General features: G+C 44.0%; 3 protein-coding genes across 7 annotated transcripts in view; all 3 read right to left on the bottom strand.

Moving 5' to 3' along the window:
* Positions 1 to 655: 655 nt before the first annotated feature.
* LOC115545122 (butyrophilin subfamily 3 member A1) overlaps positions 656 to 21568 on the bottom strand; it is a 27378-nt gene continuing 6465 nt past the window's right edge. Inside the window, exons 1-6 of one of the 2 annotated variants that reach the window (XM_030357963.1) lie at positions 7257 to 7434; positions 5530 to 5613; positions 4535 to 4861; positions 3764 to 4051; positions 2407 to 2496; positions 656 to 2322 (exon numbers count right to left, since the gene is read on the bottom strand). In XM_030357963.1, coding sequence (XP_030213823.1) covers positions 2222 to 2322; positions 2407 to 2496; positions 3764 to 4051; positions 4535 to 4861; positions 5530 to 5613; positions 7257 to 7323 — 957 coding nt within the window. In that variant the 5' untranslated portion in view covers positions 7324 to 7434 and the 3' untranslated portion in view covers positions 656 to 2221. Of the gene's footprint in view, positions 2323 to 2406; positions 2497 to 3763; positions 4052 to 4534; positions 4862 to 5529; positions 5614 to 7256; positions 7435 to 21568 lie in introns of those variants that run through there. The other variant, XM_030357964.1, reaches the window with a different exon arrangement.
* The window catches only part of LOC115545124 (putative butyrophilin subfamily 2 member A3), a 26461-nt gene continuing 19073 nt past the window's right edge, over positions 14181 to 21568 (bottom strand). For all 4 annotated transcript variants that reach the window (XM_030357965.1, XM_030357966.1, XM_030357969.1 and 1 more), the window contains one exon: positions 14181 to 16639. In XM_030357965.1, coding sequence (XP_030213825.1) covers positions 16530 to 16639 — 110 coding nt within the window. In that variant the 3' untranslated portion in view covers positions 14181 to 16529. The remainder of the gene's footprint in view (positions 16640 to 21568) is intronic.
* On the bottom strand, positions 18174 to 20738 carry LOC115545126 (butyrophilin subfamily 3 member A2-like). The gene is made up of 3 exons (XM_030357972.1): positions 20582 to 20738; positions 19144 to 19470; positions 18174 to 18710 (listed from the first exon to the last, which is right to left on the bottom strand). The coding sequence occupies exons 1-3, from the start codon at positions 20697 to 20699 to the stop codon at positions 18400 to 18402; spliced, it is 756 nt and encodes a 251-aa protein (XP_030213832.1). The 5' UTR covers positions 20700 to 20738; the 3' UTR covers positions 18174 to 18399.

Here is a 21568-nt window from a genome sequence, read left to right as displayed (position 1 = left end):
TTTTTCTATCTATGCAGATCTGACTATGAGTGTCTGTGTAGTCGTCTCTGTGTCTTTCGGTCTATGTGTATGTGTCTCTGTGTGGCAGTGTGTCTCTGTGTGTGTTTGTGTGTGTCTGTGTCTCTGTGTGTCCCTCTGTCTGTAGCTATGTCTATCTGGTTCTGTCTCGTGGCAATTTCTTTGAGATATTGCGTCACGGACAGATGAGACTTCTAAATTCAAAAAAGCACACAATAGTTGTGGAAAATGAACCCATTAACACGTCTTCTCTCTAACAGACAGGGCCCACAATATACTCACTGAGCCCTTTAACAGGTTCACCCCCTCCGGACAGAAGTCAGTAATCAAAGGAGGGAGATGTTAACCTGAGGAACAGTTCAGAGTTCAACTCGTCAAGCAGATGAATGCGTCAGGGCCATGGTCAGGGCTCACTGCTTCCTTCGATGTGACCGGTTTACCCCTGGATAAGGTGAACCACAAAGGGAGCTAGATGGGCTGGCTAGGTAACACAAGGAATAGAAGACACAGCTTCAATGACTGAAAGGTAAGCGACATATGGACTTTTCCATTACAGTTGTGCAAAACCTCTCGCAAGAACTCCTAACAAAAACATTGACAAGTGCAGTCCATGAAATTATGACACGAATGGGTTTGATTGCAGTCACAGTTTTATTAAATCAACGTTTTGAACATTGAAAGCAAGCTCCGTTTGTCTCCTATGTTTGTAACCTCAGCCAGCAGCTCAAACTTATAACCTAAACTCAAAACTTGTAGTTCTTCCATACAAACCAGTGGGGAGAAGTGATTTTTGACATGCTGACGGTGATTTGTGATGCTTAATGATGGTGCAGTTATGACCAGTCCGGCCTTCAAGTATCATTTCATACACATGTGCTTCACACGTAAACATGTCATAGAATCAAATAAAACCGGGTTTCAAAAACGATGAATGAATCAAAAACCAAAGAGAGGAACGTCTGCACCTCATTAGCTAACCACACACGTTTTCTTCTAGAGGGCACATCGTCATAATTTATTGTATGAAGAGGCCACTCAATATTTTTTCCATGTGTAAAGAGAAGCCAATAAGGTAGGCCTACTTCCTCTCGTTTTCACCACCCTATAAAGGGTACTCGTGGCTAGATCTCGGTCTAGTACCTAGATCGAATAAGAACGCACATTTCGGTCCCTCATAACGGGGCCCGACTTTTTTTTAACGCCCCCTGCCCCGCCCCCATGGTGTTACGGCGTCATCTTGCGTCGCCTCGTGCCCACTGCCCCGTCCGTCAACGGAAGTCGGAAGGCGGGGCTGACGGATTGGGGAGCTTTCCAAGGTCGTCAGAGCCCAAGTAGTGTCACAGTGCTTAAATTTGCATATGCCATCTGATTGGATGACGGATCCGTCTCTGCCGAAAAGTTGAACATTATTCAACTTTTTGACGGAGCGCACGGATCCAATGGAACATCAGTATTAACATCACATCCTACTTCAACATCACATCAGGAAAAACAAATAAACAAATCAAAAACACAGTAGCTTATTCGCTTCTAATACTTTTTCTTTTCAAAACTTATGAAATAATACGGCGTGGTACCGAGCGGTTGAAAACAATGTTGGCGTCTCCTGTGGCTGCCTTGAGCACCTGTGTCATACTACCTAATATGACTGGCAGTAATGTTGCACCATGCACTGATAAACATTTTCTTAATGTTCATCAGTCACAGCACTCACAGCAGCCTTTCCTCTTTGTGCAAGTTGAGGAATTGAATGCCAACAGTAAATCTTGCACACACGCACACACGCTGTTGCCATTCAACAGCGTGTGTGACAACGTGTGCTATATCCTAAACTTCAACTCATTGTCCACTGACTTTCTGCTTAATGTGAAAGTCATAGCAAGTCGTGCATGTATTGCAAGCGTGTGCGGTTTCGTTTTTTTAAAGTACCGGTTCGAGAACCGTTTTAGCACCGGAACCGTTTAAAAAGTACAGAGAGGGCACTGGTATAGGAAAAACCCAAACGATGCCCAACCCTAGTTAAGAGCAGCCAATAAGGCACTTCCGCTGGTTTTCACCACTCTAGAGGGCACTCGTGTTAAGAGCAGCCAATAAGGCACTTCCTATAAGGGTACGCTACACAAACGCCCCTCGGTAATTCATGATTCTAAGAGTTAAATTAAACTCCATGAAATCCAGCATATGACAGAAATCCACCCTCAAGCTACAAGCGTGTGATAGCGTCTTCAACAGGCCTGAGGTGTTTGGAGTTCACGGCCGGTTCTTCATTTCTGTCCGAGGATTTGGAGTTTTCTTTTCTGCGGGCTGGAGAGAACAGTGTGAGGGTCAGCATGTAGTTGGAACACACTTCATATCATGATGAACATCCTAGAGGTACAACGTACTCACCGATCACCACCAAGATAAGGGCACCCATAGGGATCGCCAGGACAGCGACCAACCCCCAGCGGTGACGAGGACAGGACGGGAACTGGTCCTCTGCAAGGCAAGCACATAAACAGTCTCTTTATAACATCTAGGGATGTTACGATACCATTTTACCAATACCGATTCCCGAACTTGAGCATCGGCCGATACCGAGTATATACCGATACAGCATCTAGCATTGCAACTATCAGTAGCACTCCTTATTGAAGGGTTCTCTTACGTTGACAGCAATGTGTAGTACTAGTCGCTTCACTTACTGTGCACAATTTACTTTTTCAGAACGAGATAATTTACATTTATAATTATAATAATACATTTGTATTCTTCTTGTTAAAGGTTGGGTATGGGATTTTCGAAACGCCAGCAGATTTTGAAAATACACAACTCAAATGGTCCTACCCCCTCTCCTTCAACGCTGACTCTGACTCCACCCATTCCAAGTACATGGACGCGCGCGAACACAGATGTGCGAGAGCGATCCAGGCTAGCGTAGGTTTTTGTTAAACAACATGGCGAATGGAATTGTCTTCTACTGCTAGGTCCAAATGTGGATTAACTAGTTCCAGTAGCTACCGCAGGATAACAACAAACAGGAGCTTGCTCTGGGTCACGAGCTCTGGGTCACGAGTACTGCACGAAGGGGTCGCGCGCGGGGGAGGGGGAGTGCAGTACGACCGTTTGATTGACGTACTTACTGTCCAATGCAACTCGGTGGCTCTGGAAATCATTGGCTGGAGTTTTTCGAGCCCTGCCCGTTCCACAGATGATTGAATTATTTAATTTTCCTGTCAGTACTTCTAACTCAGTGGCTGTAAGCGGGTTATGATAAGGATTTCAAGTAATTTTGCAAAAATGGCCATAAAAACGAATTCCATACCCAACCTTTAAGCGTCTATGCGTCCAGGTTTTTCCGACTTGGTAGCTCGACCACACGTAGGTCTGAGACGACGCGTTTCCCATTCCAACTTTCAACCTCCGACCGTACGAACGCAGCATAACACCACAGAGTTTGAGATGATCTTTTCCGGTGTAGTAAAGGAGCCTGAGTCTCGGGATGGTATCGGAGCAGCACATAGACTTGCGTACTCGCCGTACCCCATACTGCTTAGACATCAGTATGAACATCACATCCTACTTCAACATCACATCACCTACTATATACCACATCAGTCTATAACATTACATATAAACGATCACATCTCATTCTGAATACAACGCACACGTTTACAACACCCCACCTCGGTCTATACCGTCCCTCTGCCAGGCCCGTGTGTAACAGCCTCAGTGACAGCTCATCCCACGACTTGACAGGACGTACCATGAAGGGCTATCTCCGCCTCCCTGGTCTGGTTGAACCGTTCCTGGTGAACTCTACAGCTGTAGTTCCTGGCTCCCTGGCTGCTCTCCACCACCACGGTGCTGCTGATGGTGTAGAGGCCGGTGGGGTCCCAGGTGGTGTTCATGGTGACAGCAGGCAGGGGGAGGCCTCCATCGGTCCACCAGGAGAGCTCTGGGGGGGGGTACCAGCCCACGGACTCACACCTCAGCACCAGACCGCTGCAGTCGGGGCGCTCCTCCAGGGTGATGGCAGCGGAGGACATGGCACCTGGGGGTAGAGTCAGGGTAGGGTCAGTACTTTAGGAACTAAGGATTGTTACTTAACATTAGAATTAACAGTGAGAGAATATGTGTGAGTAACCCAATATTATTACATTAATTGAGTACAATATCTCAAAGAAGACAACCTAGACAGAGAGACAGACAGAGAGAGAAAGAAAAAGCATTGATCGTGGCCTAGATGGCTAGATGACATATATTTAATCATATTATATTGGTTTTATCTAGAGTTAAACAGACCGCTAGTTGTACTACCATGTTGCCACATCTCTAGTTGTGCTGCTGAAGCCTGAGTTTGTGAAGGTAGAATATGTAACCACACACACACACACACACACACACACACACACACACACACACACACACACACACACACACACACACACACACACACACACACACACACACACACACACACACACACACACACACACACACACAATCTTATCCGCCCTACTGGTAGCATTCTCACCTATGAGAAGCTGGATCTTGTATTTCCCGGAGGGCAACACAAAGTAGTAGTTGTCTTCATCGGCCCGTGTGACGTTGTACAGTCTGAGGGAGACGATTCCTTTCTTAAGGTCTTCGTCTGACAGCCTCGTTCTCCCTCTGTACGCGGGACTCAGTAGTTTAGAATTGTCCTTGGGAGGTTTGTCCTTCTTAAAGACAAAGTCATTTGTTCTGATCATTTTGTCCGTGTAGCATTTCACTGGCGTCTCAGTCAGGTCTTTGGAGAGCTTTGGGTCGTACGACAGAGAGACGTCCTCCCCGACCAGTGCCGTCATAGTGGGAAGTTGACCTATATTAGAGAGAAACAGAATCATGACGTTGGGTTTGTTCATAGGTAAACCTTTGCTCCCTAAATCTCTGGTGTTCTCTCTGGACTCCTATCAGAGTTAGATCTGACATGATGATGGAACTCCACCTCAAATCTGACCAACTAATTATAGAGTCTAGTATTAACACTTAGTCATGAGGAAACAGCCACAGTATCAAAAAATGTAGGAACGTAGTGCATCCTCACAACCTTGAAAATATTATATTTGCTGCACTCTCTCCAAAACATTGTGTTTCAAAATATGGCCCCATGATTGCCTATGCAATTCAGTGCTGGCAACTAATTGAGACTTTACTGAGTGGTATTCTCTTTCGCATACTCAAACACCCATTTTCAGAAACAATAGCTTTAGGTTAGGTGGACTGGGAAGCCCATTATCTTTCCACAATGGTCAGAACAGGCAATGAACATTCTCCATGGATGGAGATGATCTGTGTGGAAAAACTCATTTAATTTACCAGGTTTATCATTCTTTTTCTATTCCCAAACTAGAACTGGGGGGAGAGGGGTAGGTGGGTGCAGGGGTGATCATGTGCCTCTGACTATAATTGTACTTTTGTGAATCCTCCTCATAAAGAAAATTAAAAAAAACTTGATCACAATAAATAATGTAACAAGGGATGCTTTACCATTGAGTAGAGTGGGTAACATCAACAGGAGAAGGAGGACGGCCATGTGACACCCAGAAGAGCCTCTGTAGCAGGGGCTGAGGACTGGAGATAAAACACAAACAAACTTAAGCCTCATCCTGTAGTATTCATGACATGCCTCTACATCGATAGCCCTTTGTAGTGCGTCCACAGGTATATGGGCATTCCTAAGAATTAGGTATCTTTTCTACATTTTGGCCTTCTGGCCACACTCGAACGGTTTTCTAGGTCACTTCCTATGTGACAGCTATGTTGCACAACATTGCAGCTAAGGCTGAGGTGGCATTGCTTGAACCGGAGGACGTTGAGGACGATGACGAAGAGGAAGATCGGTGTGAGGACGGCCTCCCTCATAACTACGCGGCTGGTTTTCATGCGCGTCGAAGAGTGATTGAGACTTTTTTTTAACCCCCTCCACCCTCCCACATGTCACTAAACATTCCCGTCAACGTGACCAATCCCCACCATATCCCAGCCTTTTGCCTGCTCCTTTGCTTGTTTTTTTATAAAATAATATAATATTTATTTTTATTTATTTTTTTACATTATTTTATGCTACGTTTTATGAGTAGCCTGTCAGTCTGCACAAATCCCCCCCACTTTCTCTCACACATTTTAAGTGCCCTGCCTGCTCAAACATTTCCTGGACTTTCTCTCTCAAACTAAGAACATAATAGCCCACATTAGGCTCAGACGCACGTGATACACCCAATACTAGGAATGTCCGCTGGCTGCGCCACTGAGGCTATAGGCTAACGAGGCTCTTAGCGTCCTACGAGTACCCTGGAGCACTCGTTAGCTACTCGTGACTCGTGAGCGTTTTTAAGACGTTCGTTACCAAAGATGCTTTCGGGAAACGGTGTGAAAACTGTACGATGCTCTTGCGACCCACTCTGCGATCCACTTAGGCTAAAGATGCTTTCGGGAAACGGGGCCCAGGTTGGATCCCTATTGTTTTTGTAGCGATTGTTTTTATTATTATTATTACTTCCTTCCCTAAAAGTTGGTCCACAGCCCCAACCGTAAATGGTGCGGACACGCCCATTGCATGACTAGATCCAGGTCCGTGAGGTCTACGCAGACCTCCTTTACAGGGTCCACCGACTGGGGTGTTCGAAGCACTTTCCTCCGACTCCCGTATGAGCGTTTCCTCACGGGACTCTCTAAATCGACGCCACTTCAACCTGGGCGGGACTTTACGTCCTACGTCACTCGCTACGGGAGTCCCGTTTCATCATACTCCAAAATCTCCTTCCTCAAGACCCTCTTCCGTTTATTATCTGTTAAAACCTCTTAAGCTCGAGGGTCCCCATATTTCGGGACTCTCGATCACTCCTTATTATGTAGAAATAGTCATACTGCACATCAAATTAAACATGAAACTCCCATACAAGCACATATAAGTCATTTTTACACACACCAAACACAACTCAAACACCAAGCAGATTAATTATCAAATGTCAAAATCTGAATAGCGTCAGAAGTCAACCCACTCTCCACATTTCCATTGCTACCGCACCGATACTTCACTGTACACATACAATTGTCATCTCAAAAGCTAAGACCATGACGAGTTCGACAGTACCACTGTCAAGGACCTACGATAAAAACGTTTATACATTGTATACTATGGATCTTCATGTGTCCTGAATAAAATCATATATATAACCACTTATTTACAGCGACTAACATAAATTCTGTCTTACCTTTGCGATTTTTTGATGAAAAGTTGTACTTGAGAGCAAAAAACTCCGGTTTTAGTACGTCCAACATGCCTGCGTTTGTTTAAAACCACTTTGAAGATGGCATCCTTTCATGTGGTTATTCTGCAGCGTTACGCAAGAGCAATGGGCGTGTTTGGCAGAGCAATGGGCGTGTTTGGCAAGTGGCTCCGGCTGGATAGACTGGTTCTCTGAATCCAGCTGCAGCCCCGGAGAACAACACCCTGGCGTGACAGAACACCCTGGCGTGACGGAAGTACTGTGGCTGGACGGAAGATACCTCAGATTCTTTTCTATAGACAAATAAACGTATTTATCGCCCGAAGTTACCTCCGATTATTTTCTATAGACAAATAAACGTATTTATCGCTTGAATTAACATAACAAAGAAATAAAAAAATATTTCGACACGTTAGTAACCATTTTTATAGCTTAGAAAATGTTTTTTAACGTTATTTATACAAATACCTCAGGATTCTTTGCGTTATTGAACTTATTAGACCAAAACATTTAAATAATAAAACATTATGACATGTCAGTAACCATTTTTATAGCTTAGCTTATAGCTTATTTTTTTTTAACGTTATTTAGACGAATAAACTAGTTCAGTGTGTAGACATTTATTGAATGGAATTGAGTGTATTATAGGCCTACACTTTACTCATTAAGTAATTTACCATTAGAATTAAGTAATTGTTTTAATATGTCTAATAGAATCAATTTTAATTTTTGGTCAAGTATATCATCATAATTTGATATAAAGATACATTGAAGAATGACCACACCAAAGTTTCCTCACAATTTATTCAACAAATAATATACAGAATCTTAAAGATATAGGTTCTTCATGCTGCCATCAGCTCCAACTCACTGTCAAAAGAATCAAACAGTCAAGTCAATATTAAGCCTATACAATATATTATTTGTATTCTGTCACTGGAAACGTCATTCACTTCTCTTTTTCGCTTCAGTCTGAAGACTGGTTGAAGTAGTCCAACCGCCATTTGTTTGGCGGTTGGACGACTAGAATAACAGAGATTAGTATCGTAAAGTTGGGAAAGAAAATAAAAGTTACAATCAATATATTTAAATACTACCCATAACCTGATATTGCGAAGCTTATCTTCTAATTAAATGTATCCATCTTTCAAAGTGAACTGGTTTTGTGTGGAATGAGTCTTTGTGTAGGCATGAATGCTTTGGTTTAAGATAAATGCACAATAGGATAAACACACTATAGGGGACCTATTTATTATTATTTTCTATTTTTTATAATAATTCAAAGAAAATGTATAAGTATCATGTATCACTATTGAATTACAGTAACATTTCACAGTTGGTTGTGGTATTCGTTATGGTCTAAGATTGCATGACTTATAATAGTAATAGCCTTGTTTTTATACAGGCTAGGTTTTAGTAGCCTATTGGATATTCCCCAGGAGAAACAGACACTTTTCTGCTCCGGTGGCCAGTTTTGCTAAATTGTGTTGCTGTAGCATCACATTGGTGATTACGGATGACACTAAATTACACAAATTTTTCTAAAAGGGCGCAATATTATTATATTCGAATTTAGCGAAAAGTAAATAAACTATGGCAAGACTTTAACATGAATATTACTGAATGTGCACACTTACTTCCATGGTTCATCTTCGGTTTCCGATTATCCGTCGCGCCTGGGTTGTTGTCACGCCAGGGTGTTGTTCTCCGGGGCTAAAGAACGTTAAAAAACCTTTTCTAAGCTATAAAAATGGTTACTAACGTGTCGAAATATTTTTTTATTTCTTTGTTATGTTAATTCAAGCGATAAATACGTGTATTTGTCTATAGAAAATAATCGGAGGTAACTTCCGTCCAGCCACAGTACTTCCGTCACGCCAGGGTGTTCTGTCACGCCAGGGTGTTGTTCTCCGGGGCTGCAGCTGGACCCTACTCGTTCTCCGGGGCTGCAGTATGAAGGTAATTACGCCCCGTGCCCACTACCTCCGTCACGCCCCGTGCCCACTACCTCCGTCAGTTGACCGTTGCCCATTGACTTTGAATGGGGACGGACACGCAATGCATTGTGGATCCGTCCGTTCAGTTGGAGCGTTCGCCACCGTCACGCCTCGTGCCCACTGCACCGTCAGTCAACGGACGTGGGAAGGCGTGGCTGACGGATGGGGGAGTAGTCTTTGCAGATGCATCCGTCAGCCAATCAAATCGGTTCGCCGGTTTCTTCCCGCTTCTTCCTGCTTGTTGCGAGGCAAGATGACCCGCTTTCCCGCTTTCCAGTATCGTCAGAGCCCGAGTCGCGTCACAGTGCTTACATTTGCATACGCGATCTGATTGGATGACGGAACCGTCGCTGCCGAAAAAGTTGAACACTTTTCAACTTTCTGACGGTGGCGAACGCTCCAACTGAACGGACGGATCCACAATGCATTGCGCGTCCGTCCCCATTCAAAGTCAATGGGCAACGGTCAACTGACGGAGGTAGTGGGCACGGGGCGTCAGAAAGTTGAAAAATGTTCAACTTTTTCGGCAGCGACGGTTCCGTCATCCAATCAGATCGCGTATGCAGATTTAAGCACTGTGACGCGACTCGGGCTCTGACTGGGAAGCGGGAAAGCGGGTCATCTTGCCTCGCAACAAGCAGGAAGAAGCGGGAAGAACCCGGCGAAGCGATTTGATTGGCTGACGGATGCCTCTGCAAAGACTACTCCCCCATCCGTCAGCCACGCCCTCCCACGTCCGTTGACTGACGGTGCAGTGGGCACGAGGCGTCAGTTGACCGTTGCCCATTGACTTTGAATGGGGACGGACGCGCAATGCATTGTGGATCCGTCCGTTCAGTTGGAGCGTTCGCCACCGTCAGAAAGTTGAAAAATGTTCAACTTTTTCGGCAGCGACGGTTCCGTCATCCAATCAGATCGCGTATGCAAATGTAAGCACTGTGACGCGACTCGGGCTCTGACGATACTGGAAAGCGGGAAAGCGGGTCATCTTGCCTCGCAACAAGCAGGAAGAAGCGGGAAGAACCCGGCGAACCGATTTGATTGGCTGACGGATGCATCTGCAAAGACTACTCCCCCATCCGTCAGCCACGCCTTCCCACGTCCGTTGACTGACGGTGCAGTGGGCACGAGGAAGGTATTATTGTAGCAAAAGTCTTTAGCACCTGTAACTGCAGAATTTGAATGCGTACACTAAAGTCACAGTAAACTTGAAGTCGTATATATTTATTTTGCATGTGTACTCTGAAGTCACAAATGTGTAACAGTACATTTGTAGTCGTAAATATTTTTTATACCATTGTAAACACAAAATAGGGTCTACGAGTACGCAAATCTGTGTTACAGGTGCACAAATCCTTTTGCTACAATTATTGCAGCGCAGTTGGTGCAAAACACATTCGCACACCCGTGTTTCATAATCTGAGAACATGCCCAAAAGGTGTGCATTCGTAAACCCAAATTTGGGTTTACAGTCCGTCCTGATACTTTGCAGTCACGTGACTACCACGTGACTACCACTCAGATAACTTCCTTTTGGCATCACCCTTTCACATTTCATTGTGTGAGTACTTTCTCAGTAATGACAAAGCTGTCTCATGTTAAATATGTCTCACATGTGTCTCTCATTACAGTATGCCTGGTATTTTGCCACAGAGGCTACTTTTGACTTCAGTATTGTAAGTATTAAGTCAAGTCCATTTTTAATAATATCAGATCAAATAATAAACAATAAATAACAAACATAGGAAGAAAAAATAACATAGTAGAATTTATAGTCAAGGTGTCGAGCTCAGCTTAAAATACATGCCAATGAGAAGAGGTGGGTCTTAAGTATGTAGCAGGTACTGAGAGTACTGCCTAAGGGCCAATGTGTAGGCTGCAGATGGTGAGTTACTTCCCAAGTCCAAGTACTGATTCTCTGTTGCCACTGGTTTACTTTTATTTATTTTCTAGATAGAAATAGTCTGAAATGTCTTAAGCATGAGATTTTTACAAAGCTTACAAAATTAAGAAAAACATGCTTTTAACATATTTAAAAGAGGCTATCTGGCTTTCCTTAAGGAGAAGGAGAGGAGATGCTCTTTGCGTCTGAGTTCATGATCCAGTCACCACATTCCTAAAAGCTGTTGTGTGTTAAGCTGCACACTCAAAAGTTATTCAAATGTTAAAACGGTTTGTAAACCTAAGAAGCTGTGATCCCTCACGAAGGAAACGGTGGATAAGAAGAGAGGCACCAGGATCAGTAGTCTACATGACAAAAGTGGAGGAAAACTTTGAGACCCCTATGTGTGTAGTAGAGGTATTTGGGTATGGTGTAGGATAGGGACTCGGGTCCATTCTTGGGAAGGGACTTCGGGGTCGGTACCGTTTGCAACAGGTCGCGTTTTTAATCCATCACTGAGACAGAAAGTGGACATTTAATGCATCAGAAGTTGCACATCTGTGAAAGATTTCCTCACAAATAAAATGATAAAGAACGCTATGTTAATTCAGCATTTTAATGAGCGAGCACAAATCCATTTTACAACTGCTCGAATCTGCTCCTGCAAGTTTCAGCTGTGGGGTTTTTTGCACGTAGTTTTGCAACACGTCTAGGTGGTAAATGTGCAGCAAAAGTATTCGTATCCGTAGATGCCAGAGCGGGACCAAATAGTTCCGCCCATAATTTTCTAATCCAATCCACAAGTCTTCTTCCTCTGTCCTTTTTCCCTGCCTCTGTTCAGTATGATCAGTGTTGTTAAATCATTTCTCAGTTTTTGGTTTATTTACTATTAGTTACTCTTCTTATTGTGTTCTTGTTAGTGTGATGTTTGAATAAACTTGCCTGTTGCAATGTTGGTGTAATGTTTGTATAATTACTGTTTCAATGTGACCTAGACAGGAGTATTCTTCTTGCCAGTATCCGGCAGTTTGGAGGCTGTCACCGTATTACTGCCCTCCACAGGTCAGATGATGAACTACTATGCAGGAACTGCAAAACTGCCCTTGACATCAGTTTATGGTTAACAGGGTCCTGTCCAAACAAGGAAAAAAACGAAAAGCCTGAACTCCAAGTCCCAACAGTCTACCAAATAATGCATGTCTTTCTGTCCTATATTTTCTACCTCATACCCCCGTTAAGAATAGACAAATGAATAAAGAATAGATTCGACGTACGGAGAGAATCCTTGGCGGACGAGGCTTCTAAAAACATGGCCGCCGCCTCCTGCTAGCGCTAGCCGTTAGCCTCCGCACCACCTGTATAATATTTATTTTTTAACATTGACAGCCTCGTGAAAAACCTCCTCCAGACTCGTCTGTCACTTCTCGGCTCCAGCTCTTCTTTTGTATATTCTCATCGTATCCACGACCAAAATCGTAACCTGATTTGCACTAATCCATATGTATGATTACCGGCTGTGTGACCGTAGACTAACCACAACAACATCAACAACAAACTGTTGTTGACCTTCCACCCCTTAAGTCCACCTCTGTCTGCCCCTGACCCCGCCCCTGACACAACCTTGCGGTCTGCTCAGACCTGGGATAAGCAGAAGGCCGGTCACTGCGTCTCATCATAGATCGATAGTTTAGCCCGATAACTCGTTAAGACGAGACGAGAGAAGGTTAATTAACCCTGGACCCGAGCACGAACCCTCCAGGTCCGAGCGCATTTCTTCCACGTCCAACCAGACGTAAGGAAAGGGGTCGTAACGTGAGGTGGCCATGGTCGGCACGTTGAGGTCAGCGCCATCGCGCAGAAACCCTGATGCTGTTTGGACGGGTCACACCAACCAATCAGCGTCGAGCAGCAGCCTGATGCTGACGGCTTGGGCCACGCCCACCTCCGTGACATCAGCCTGTGTGACGATGCGTCAGTAAAACAGAAAGCTACTACCGCTCCACCCCGCTACTAAAACACGCCCCTCTCTCCGCGTTGACCACCCATCATATCATCCACGCTACGGGTCGTACTGGTCGGCTCCGTGTACAACTGTATATATATATAAACGTTCCGCTCCCTCTCGACGTGTGCTGTAAATATCCCTGTGTGCTGCTGCTTGTAGATGTCCCAGAGTCCGCGCCGGTGGTCTGTGCTTTAGCGGACGCTGCTGTGTGTGTTTTCTAAGCGTAGGTCGAGGAGGGGGGAACCCGGAGAGGAGGACCTCGCTTTTGTTTCTGGTGGTTCGTGTCCGCCGCCGCCCAAACTACTGTCAGCTCTGTTAACCTGCAAATAAAAACAATTTAGCCATCGTCATGACGACTGCCCGATGTCCTGTCTGTGCCTCTGTATCTGGATCTCGACCTGCTTGTCTGGTGTTTTGATTTTCTATATCTGACTATGAGTGTGTCTGTGTAGTCGTCTTTGTGTCTTTCGGTCTATGTGTATGTGTCTCTGTGTGTCAGTGTGTCTCTATGTGTGTGTTTGTGTGTGTCTGTGTCTCTGTGTGTCTCTCTGTCTGTAGCTATGTCTATCTGGTTCTGTCTCGTGGCAATTTCTTTTGCGATATTGCGTCTCGGACAGATGAGACTTCTAAATTCAAAAAAGCACACAATAGTTGTGGAAAATGAACCCATTAACACGTCTTCTCTCTAACAGACAGGGCCCACAATATACTCACTGAGCCCTTTAACAGGTTCACCCCCTCCGAACAGAAGTCAGTAATCAAAGGAGGGAGATGTTTACCTGAAGAACAGAGTTCAGAGTTCAACTCGTCAAGCAGATGAATGCGTCAGGGCTCACTGCTTCCTTCCTTGTGACCGGTTTACCCCTGGATAAGGTGAACCACAAGTAATAGAAGACACAGCTTCAATGATTGAAAGGTAAGCGACATATGGACTTTTCCATTACAGTTGTGCAAAACCTCTCCTCACAAGAATTTCTCACAAAAACTTTGACAAGGGCAGTCCATGAAATAATGACACGAATGGGTTTGATTGCAGTCACAATTTTATTGAATCAATGTGTTGACCATTGAAAGCAGGCTTCCGTTTGTCTCCTATGTTTGTAACCTCAGCCCGTAGCTCAAACTGGTAACCCTTACTCTAAACTTTAAAAAGTCTGATTCAGATTGGAAACAGTAAACTCTTTACAGTATACTTTAAAACAGTTCTTCTGTACAAAATCAGTGGGGAGCTGTGATTTTTGACATGCTGATGTGGTGATATCTATGTGATGTTTAATGACGGTGTAACGATGAGCTGTCTGGCCCTCAAGTATAAATTTCATACACATGTGCTTCACACATAAACATGTCATACAATCAAATAAAACCGAGTTTCAAAACGATGAATGAATAAATAAAAGACGGATGAAAACATGATTTAAAAGACATTAAATCATTAAATCAAAGGCTTAGTTAAAATGAGTATAGTTCGGCCCTAAACGGTTCACATGTACATGGGCCAACAGCCGGCCCTGGGGATAGGCAGTATAGGCAAATGCTAGGGGCGCCGTCATCCGCGGGGGGCGCCGAAAACGGGGGGAGAAAAAAAAAAAAAAAAAGATACTCAGCTATTTATTGATTATTAAACAATGTTGGTCCAAGAACGGTAACTACGATGCATTAAACTATTAGGCTTTATTTTACACTTCAGTTGAGTGCTTGTTTAATCTCTGGTTAGAACCAAACTAGATAAACCATACTACATTTAATTGTATTTACAATAATTTGAATCTGAACTCTATCTATTATTTCGCTTATGAATGCCTTTAGTAAACATCATGCATTTCTTTGCAGTATTTTGTGCATACCTTATTGTATGAGTGATTCATTGTCAATTGTTTTGCAAGACTTTTTTTTTTACTGCAAAGTGTTTAATTATTAAAGGTTCTAACGTCTGCAGTATTTTGTGCATACCACATTGTATTTACGATTCATTGCTTTGTTACTTGGTTTTTAATACGTTTTGTGTGTTTAATTTTCTATCTAAAATCAAAGAGTCTCAAAGACAAAGCTTTGTAGCTTCTCTGAGTTTATGAACATTGGTAGTCGAATTTACTGTGCGATCCAAAGGGGTAGGGGGCGCCAGCAAAAATCTTGCCTAGGGCGCCAAATTGGTCAGGGCCGGCTCTGGCAGAAACCTTCGGACATACCAACACTAAAAACAGCCAATGTAGAGCCGGAATTTAGAGCGGCTGGACATTTGTGAGAGCATAGCAGCTGAACAAAATGGAGCTGCCTTTAGCAGGCATGCAAAGAGAATAGCAAGATAACGGGGGAAAAAGTATTGCATATCCACCCCAAAAAACATTGCAACATTGTATAATCAATGAGGGGTTTTTGGTAGCGTTGTAAGCTTATTACAAGGAGCTTCATGATGGCATAAATGAATGGTTGAAGGTTGTATCAGCGATGCTGGGTGACGTCTCTTCTGTTGGTATTTGAAGCGAGATCCCAAACAAACAGAGCCACATTGATTCTTAGAGTTCAATTAAACTCCATAATGGAGTAATAAAAGGGCAAAATATGACACCAAAAAGAACACCCGTACACATGTGGGATACGCAGCATAACACCACAGTGTTTGAGATGATCTTTTCCGGTGTAGTAAAGGAGCCTGAGTCACGGGATGGTATCGGAGCTGCACATTGACTTGCGTACTCGCCGTACCCCATACTGCTTTTAAGAAGCTTCATGATGGCATAAATAAATGGTTAAAGGTTGTATCAGCGATGCTGGGTGACGTCTCTTCTGTTGGTATTTGAAGCGAGATCCCAAACAAACAGAGCCCGCTCGCCCCTCCCAGTAAAAACTACCATGAACGCAGAGCAAAGCCCCACACCACTCTCCCCTTGTCGGTGATTGGTTGGAATACTATTTATTTTGGTTTTGAATGGTTGGTGAAACCATGGGTGAAACCATTTGTTTTTGTGTACGATCTCGGAGCATAGGCTGCCTACAGAGACGCGGTTTTTTTGACGGCCTGCTTATGGGGCAGGCAGCTAGCGGACCGTGAGGAAAGATCAGATGAACGTGATCATTTATGTAACGGCCTAGAATCGCTGATGCAACCTTTAAAACCTCAAAAGGGTACGCTACAAAGTAAATAGCACATTGATTGAGAGTTAAATTAAATTCATTATGGAGTAATAAAAGTGCAAAATATGACACCAAACCACCCTTACACATGATAGCCTCTTCAGGCCCGAGGAGTTCGACGGCCACGGCCGGTTCTTAATTTCTGTCCGAAGATTTGGAGTTTTCTTTTTTACCGGTTGGAGAGAACAGTGTGACGGTCAGCATGTAGTTGGAACACACTTCATATCATGATGAACATCCTAGAGGTACAACGTACTCACGATCACCAGCAAGACAAGGGCAAAGACAAAGATCACCAGGGCAGGGACCAACCACCAGTGGTGACGAGAACAGGACGGGAAATGGTCCTCTGCAAGGCAAGCACATAAACAGTCTCTTTATAACATCTAGGGATGTTACGATACCATTTTACCAATACCGATTCCCGAACTTGAGTATCGGCCAATACCGAGTATATACCGATACAGCATCTAGCATTGTTACTACTGGTAGCCATTGTTCTTATTGAAGGGTTCTCTAATGATGACAGTAGGCCTACTATAGTAGCTTCACTTACTGTGCACAATTTTCTTTTTTCAGAAAAAGATCATTTGCATTTATAATCTACAATTTTAATAATACATTTGTATTCTTCTTCTTAAGCGTCTATGCGTCCAGGTTTTTCCGACTTGGTAGCTCGAACACACGTAGGTCTGAGACGACGCGTTTTCCATTCCGACTTTCAACCTCCGAATGTACGAACGCAGCATAACACCACAGTGTTTGAGATGTTCTTTGCCGGTGTAGTAAAGGAGCCTGAGTCTCGGGATGGTATCGGATCAGCACATAGACTTGCGTACTCGCCGATATTCCATACTGCTTTTAAGACATCAGTATTAACATCACATCCTACTTCAACACCACATCACCTACTATATACCACATCGGTCTATAACATTACATATAAATGATCACATCTCATTCTGAATACAACACATAATAACACACATTGTAACCCACCTCTATAAGGGCGCACTCGCACTAGGCCATCTGTACCCCCGTACCCCCCCCCCCCCCCCCCCCCGCTGTGCGCTGCCCTGTGCTCACACTAGGCAATCTCCACTGGGCCTGAGTACGGTTGCCTCTTGTACAAACGTCATCACGTCGTAATATGTCACCACTGAGCGTCCGCTGCTTAGTAGAACAACACAGAGAACACAATTGACACTTTACTGACTTTGTTCCTTATTTGGAGCCGTTGTACTCGGATACAGCCCTCTCTCACTGAGCGTTTTTACACTGACAAATAGGCCGTTTTATGCCCGCCTTTTTCGCGGCACGGTCCGCGCGTTTACACTGCCCGGGGTAAATTGCCTGCTTGAGCTAGAACCCCGATTTACCCTCCCGGACCCTGCACACATTGGCAGGGGGTCCCGGGTGGTGTTGAAGTGCACTGTCTCCACAGAGACAACGCAGCGATATGATCATGAGCAGTGGACTTCTAACTTGAAAGAAAGTGAAATCCGCGAGCTGCTGATCATGTGAGAGAAGGTGATACAGTCGTATTAAACAAAGACGTGGAAAGACGGTGCGATCTACGAGAGAGACGCAGAAGAACTGTCCTTACAAGGCTTCTGTTGGGGTAAAAAAAACAAGTGGTCAGCAAAATAAAGAATATGTTGGCGTTTTTGCACTTGTAAATAGTTAGTCACGTTTGTAGCCTACACTCAGACGTGAACTTATTCTTGCATGCGGATGTCTTCATTCATAAAAAAATAAAAACATTCGGTAGTGTGCAAATTATTCCAAAGAGGTCTAGACTCCATGAGCAGCCCCGCCTTCTCCAGTGAACAAAGAAAGCCGGCGCCGTGACGAACAGGGTCGGCTAATGAGCCGATGCGTGTTGGCTCATTAGCATCTGTACCGTGGCCTGAGCACACCTCTCCCAAGTGTGCTCAGGCCACGGAATTGAAGTGGACTTGAGTACGGTTGGCGTGCTCACACCAGCCAAACGATCTAGATTTGCACGGTACAGGTGTGAAACGGACTTTGGCACGGTACAGATGGCCCAGTGTGAGTGCACCCTCACATCCCTCTGCCAGGCCCGTGTGTAACAGCCTCAGTGACAGCTCATCCCAGGACTTGACAGGACGTACCCTGAAGGGCTCTCTCCGCCTCCCTGGTCTGGTTGAACCGTTCCTGGTGAACTCTACAGATGTAGTTCCTGGCTCCCTGGCTCTCCACCACCACGGTGCTGCTGATGGTGTAGAGGCCGGTGGGGTCCCAGGTGGTGTTCATGGTGACAGCAGGCAGGGGGAGGCCTCCATCGGTCCACCAGGAGAGCTGTGGTTGGGGGTACCAGCCCACGGACTCACACCTCAGCACCAGACCGCTGCAGTCGGGACGTTTCTCCAGGGTGATGGTAGCGGAGGACACGGCACCTGGAGGTAGGGTCAGGGTAGGGTCAGCACTTTAGGAACTAAGGATTGTTACTTAACATTAGTATTCACAGTGAGAGAATACGTGAGTAACCCAATATTATCACATTCATTAAGTACAATATCTCATAGAAGATAACATAGACAGAGAGAGAGAGAGAAAGAGAAAGCATTGATCGTGGCCTAGATGGCTATATTACACATATTTAAATCATATTGTATTTGTTTTATCTAGAGTTAAACAGACCGCTCGTTGTACTACCATGTTGCCACACCTCTAGTTTTGCTGCTGAAGCGTTTGAGTTTGTGAAGGCCTCAAAGGTAGAATATGTAACATCACACACACACACACACACACACACACACACACACACACACACACACACACACACACACTTAAAGTCCATCTTATCCTCCCTACTGGTAGCATTCTCACCTATGAGAAGCTGGATCTTGTATCTCTTGGAGGGAAACACGAAGTAGTAGTTGTCTTCATCGGCCCGTGTGACGTTGTGCAGTCTGAGGGAGAAGATTCCTCTCTTCAGGTCTACGTCTGACAGCCTCGTTCTCCCTCTGTACGCGGGATTCAGTAGTTTATAATTGTCCTTGGGAGGTTTGTCCTTCTTAAAGACAAAGTCATTTGTTCTGATCATTTTGTCAGTGTAGCATTTCACTGGCGTCTCAGTCAGGTCTTTGGAGAGCTTTGGGTCGTAGGACAGAGAGGCGTCCTCCCCGACCAGCGCCGTCCTAGTGAGAAGTTGACCTATATTAGAAAGAAACAGAATCATGACGTCACTCATGACTGGGTTTGTTGATAGGGAACCTTTGCTCCCTCAATCTCTGGTGTTCTCTCTGGACTCCTCCATCAGAGTTAGATCTGACATAATGATGGAACTCCACCTCAAATCTGACCAACTAATTATAGGGTCTTCTTTGCAGATGAAAGGAACCAAAGCACCGTGTTTGGGACCAGTATCAAAACTTTAAACATTGACTTTGATTATTGAGGTTTAGCAAGAAAGTTTGATTGACATGACTAATCCAAACTGCCCGTAGACCTGTAGAGGATAATTTGAGTCCATATTTACATCTTATCCTACTTCGTCATATGTGGAGATTTGGACAAGGATCAATCCATTAGACTACCATGTCATCCATTTAATCACTTTTCGCCTTTTCATGCTGCCATCTTTGTTGTTGTTAATGCGTGTTGGATGTATGCATTATGTTTGTGCTCTTGTATTGTCCGGCACCTTAGCATGAATAAACTCAACCCAACTTTCCATCTTAAATGTACGTTCTAGTAACTAGTAACAGTCTAGTAACATGTCCTCTACACTCTCTTCTGAGTCTAGTAACATGTCATGTACACCCTCCTCTGAGTCTAGTAGTAACACTTAGTCATGATGAAACAGCCAGAGTATCAAAAATGTAGGAACATAGTGTATCCTATGTTCCATAGTGTATCAAATATTTGCTGCACTCTCTCCAAAACATTGTGTTTCAAAATATGGCCCCATGATTGCCCATGCAATTCAGTGCTGGCAACTAATTGAGACTTTACTGAGTGGTATTCTCTTTCGCAATAGCTTTACTGGGTGGACTGGGAAGCCTATTATCTTTCCACAATGGTCAGAACAGGCAATGAACATTCTGTCTGATCTTATGGATGGAGATGATTTGTGTGGAAAAACTCATTTAATTTACCAGGTTCATCATTCTTTTTCTATTCCCCAACTAGAACTGGGGGGAGGGGTAGGTGGGTGCAGGGGTGATCATGTGCCTCTGACTATAATTGTACTTTTGTGAATCCTCCTCATAAAGAAAATGTAAAAAAACTTGATCAATAAAAAATGTAACAAGGGATGCTTTACCATTGAGTAGAGTGGGTAACATCAACAGGAGAAGGAGGACGGCCATGAGACACCCAGAAGAGTCTCTGTAGCAGGGGGTGAGGACTGGAGATAAAACACAAACAAACTTAAGCCTCATCCTGTAGTATTCATCATGACATGCCTCTACATCGATAGCCCTTTGTAGTGCGTCCACAGGTATATGGGCATTCCTAAGAATTAGGTATCTTTTCTACATTTTGGCCTTCTGGTATGGGGTCAGAACAGTCTCATTAATAATGAATGCACAGAGAAGGATTCACAAATGTATTTTGTGATTTATATATAAATTACATTTCAATGCACACATAAATGGATATCGGTATGTATAAATGTAAAATGTATCCATAAACAAAAATAAGTTTCAGAAACACATTTCTGATCCACACACAAATGGGCCTTGTTTTAAATAAATGTAATATAAATCCATAAATAAATGAATTGATAAAATATTATGCAATTTTCATCAAAATGTATTTGGATGTTGTTACATTTATATACAAACTGTTAAACTTGAATTTGCAAGACGCTTTTCATTTGTGATTTGTTTGTGTGAACTGGACTGTATTTATATGTGGATTTTTTAGACTTTCCTGGTGTGGCTGGATTCACAAATGCATTTTGTTCAACAAGGAACTCTGTAGCCAATCAGATGCCTCCCTCGTTTTCAGCCAATCACATGACTGCAGTGACTGGGTTTTTACAATACGGCACCGACAATCCCAAAACCCAGTCGAAACTAGATGGAAAAAGTGTGTAGCTCAAAACGCAGCTTTTACTTCTCCGCCACCTAGAGATTGTTATGTACGATCATTAAAAAAATAACATGTTATTTCCCATAGACGTTTGACAGAGGGAACCGGGAGGGCTCGGAGGCTGGACTCAGAGGTCAGAACTGCAGTCATGTGATTGGCTGAAAACGAGGGAGGCATCTGATTGTCTACAGAGAGTTCCTTGTTGAAAAAAATG

Source organism: Gadus morhua, chromosome 6, assembly GCF_902167405.1.
Source record: "Gadus morhua chromosome 6, gadMor3.0, whole genome shotgun sequence".
Taxonomy (NCBI): Eukaryota; Metazoa; Chordata; class Actinopteri; order Gadiformes; family Gadidae; genus Gadus; species Gadus morhua.
Note: the sequence above shows the minus strand (reverse complement) of the source record. Positions and strands in the feature narration are given on the sequence as shown.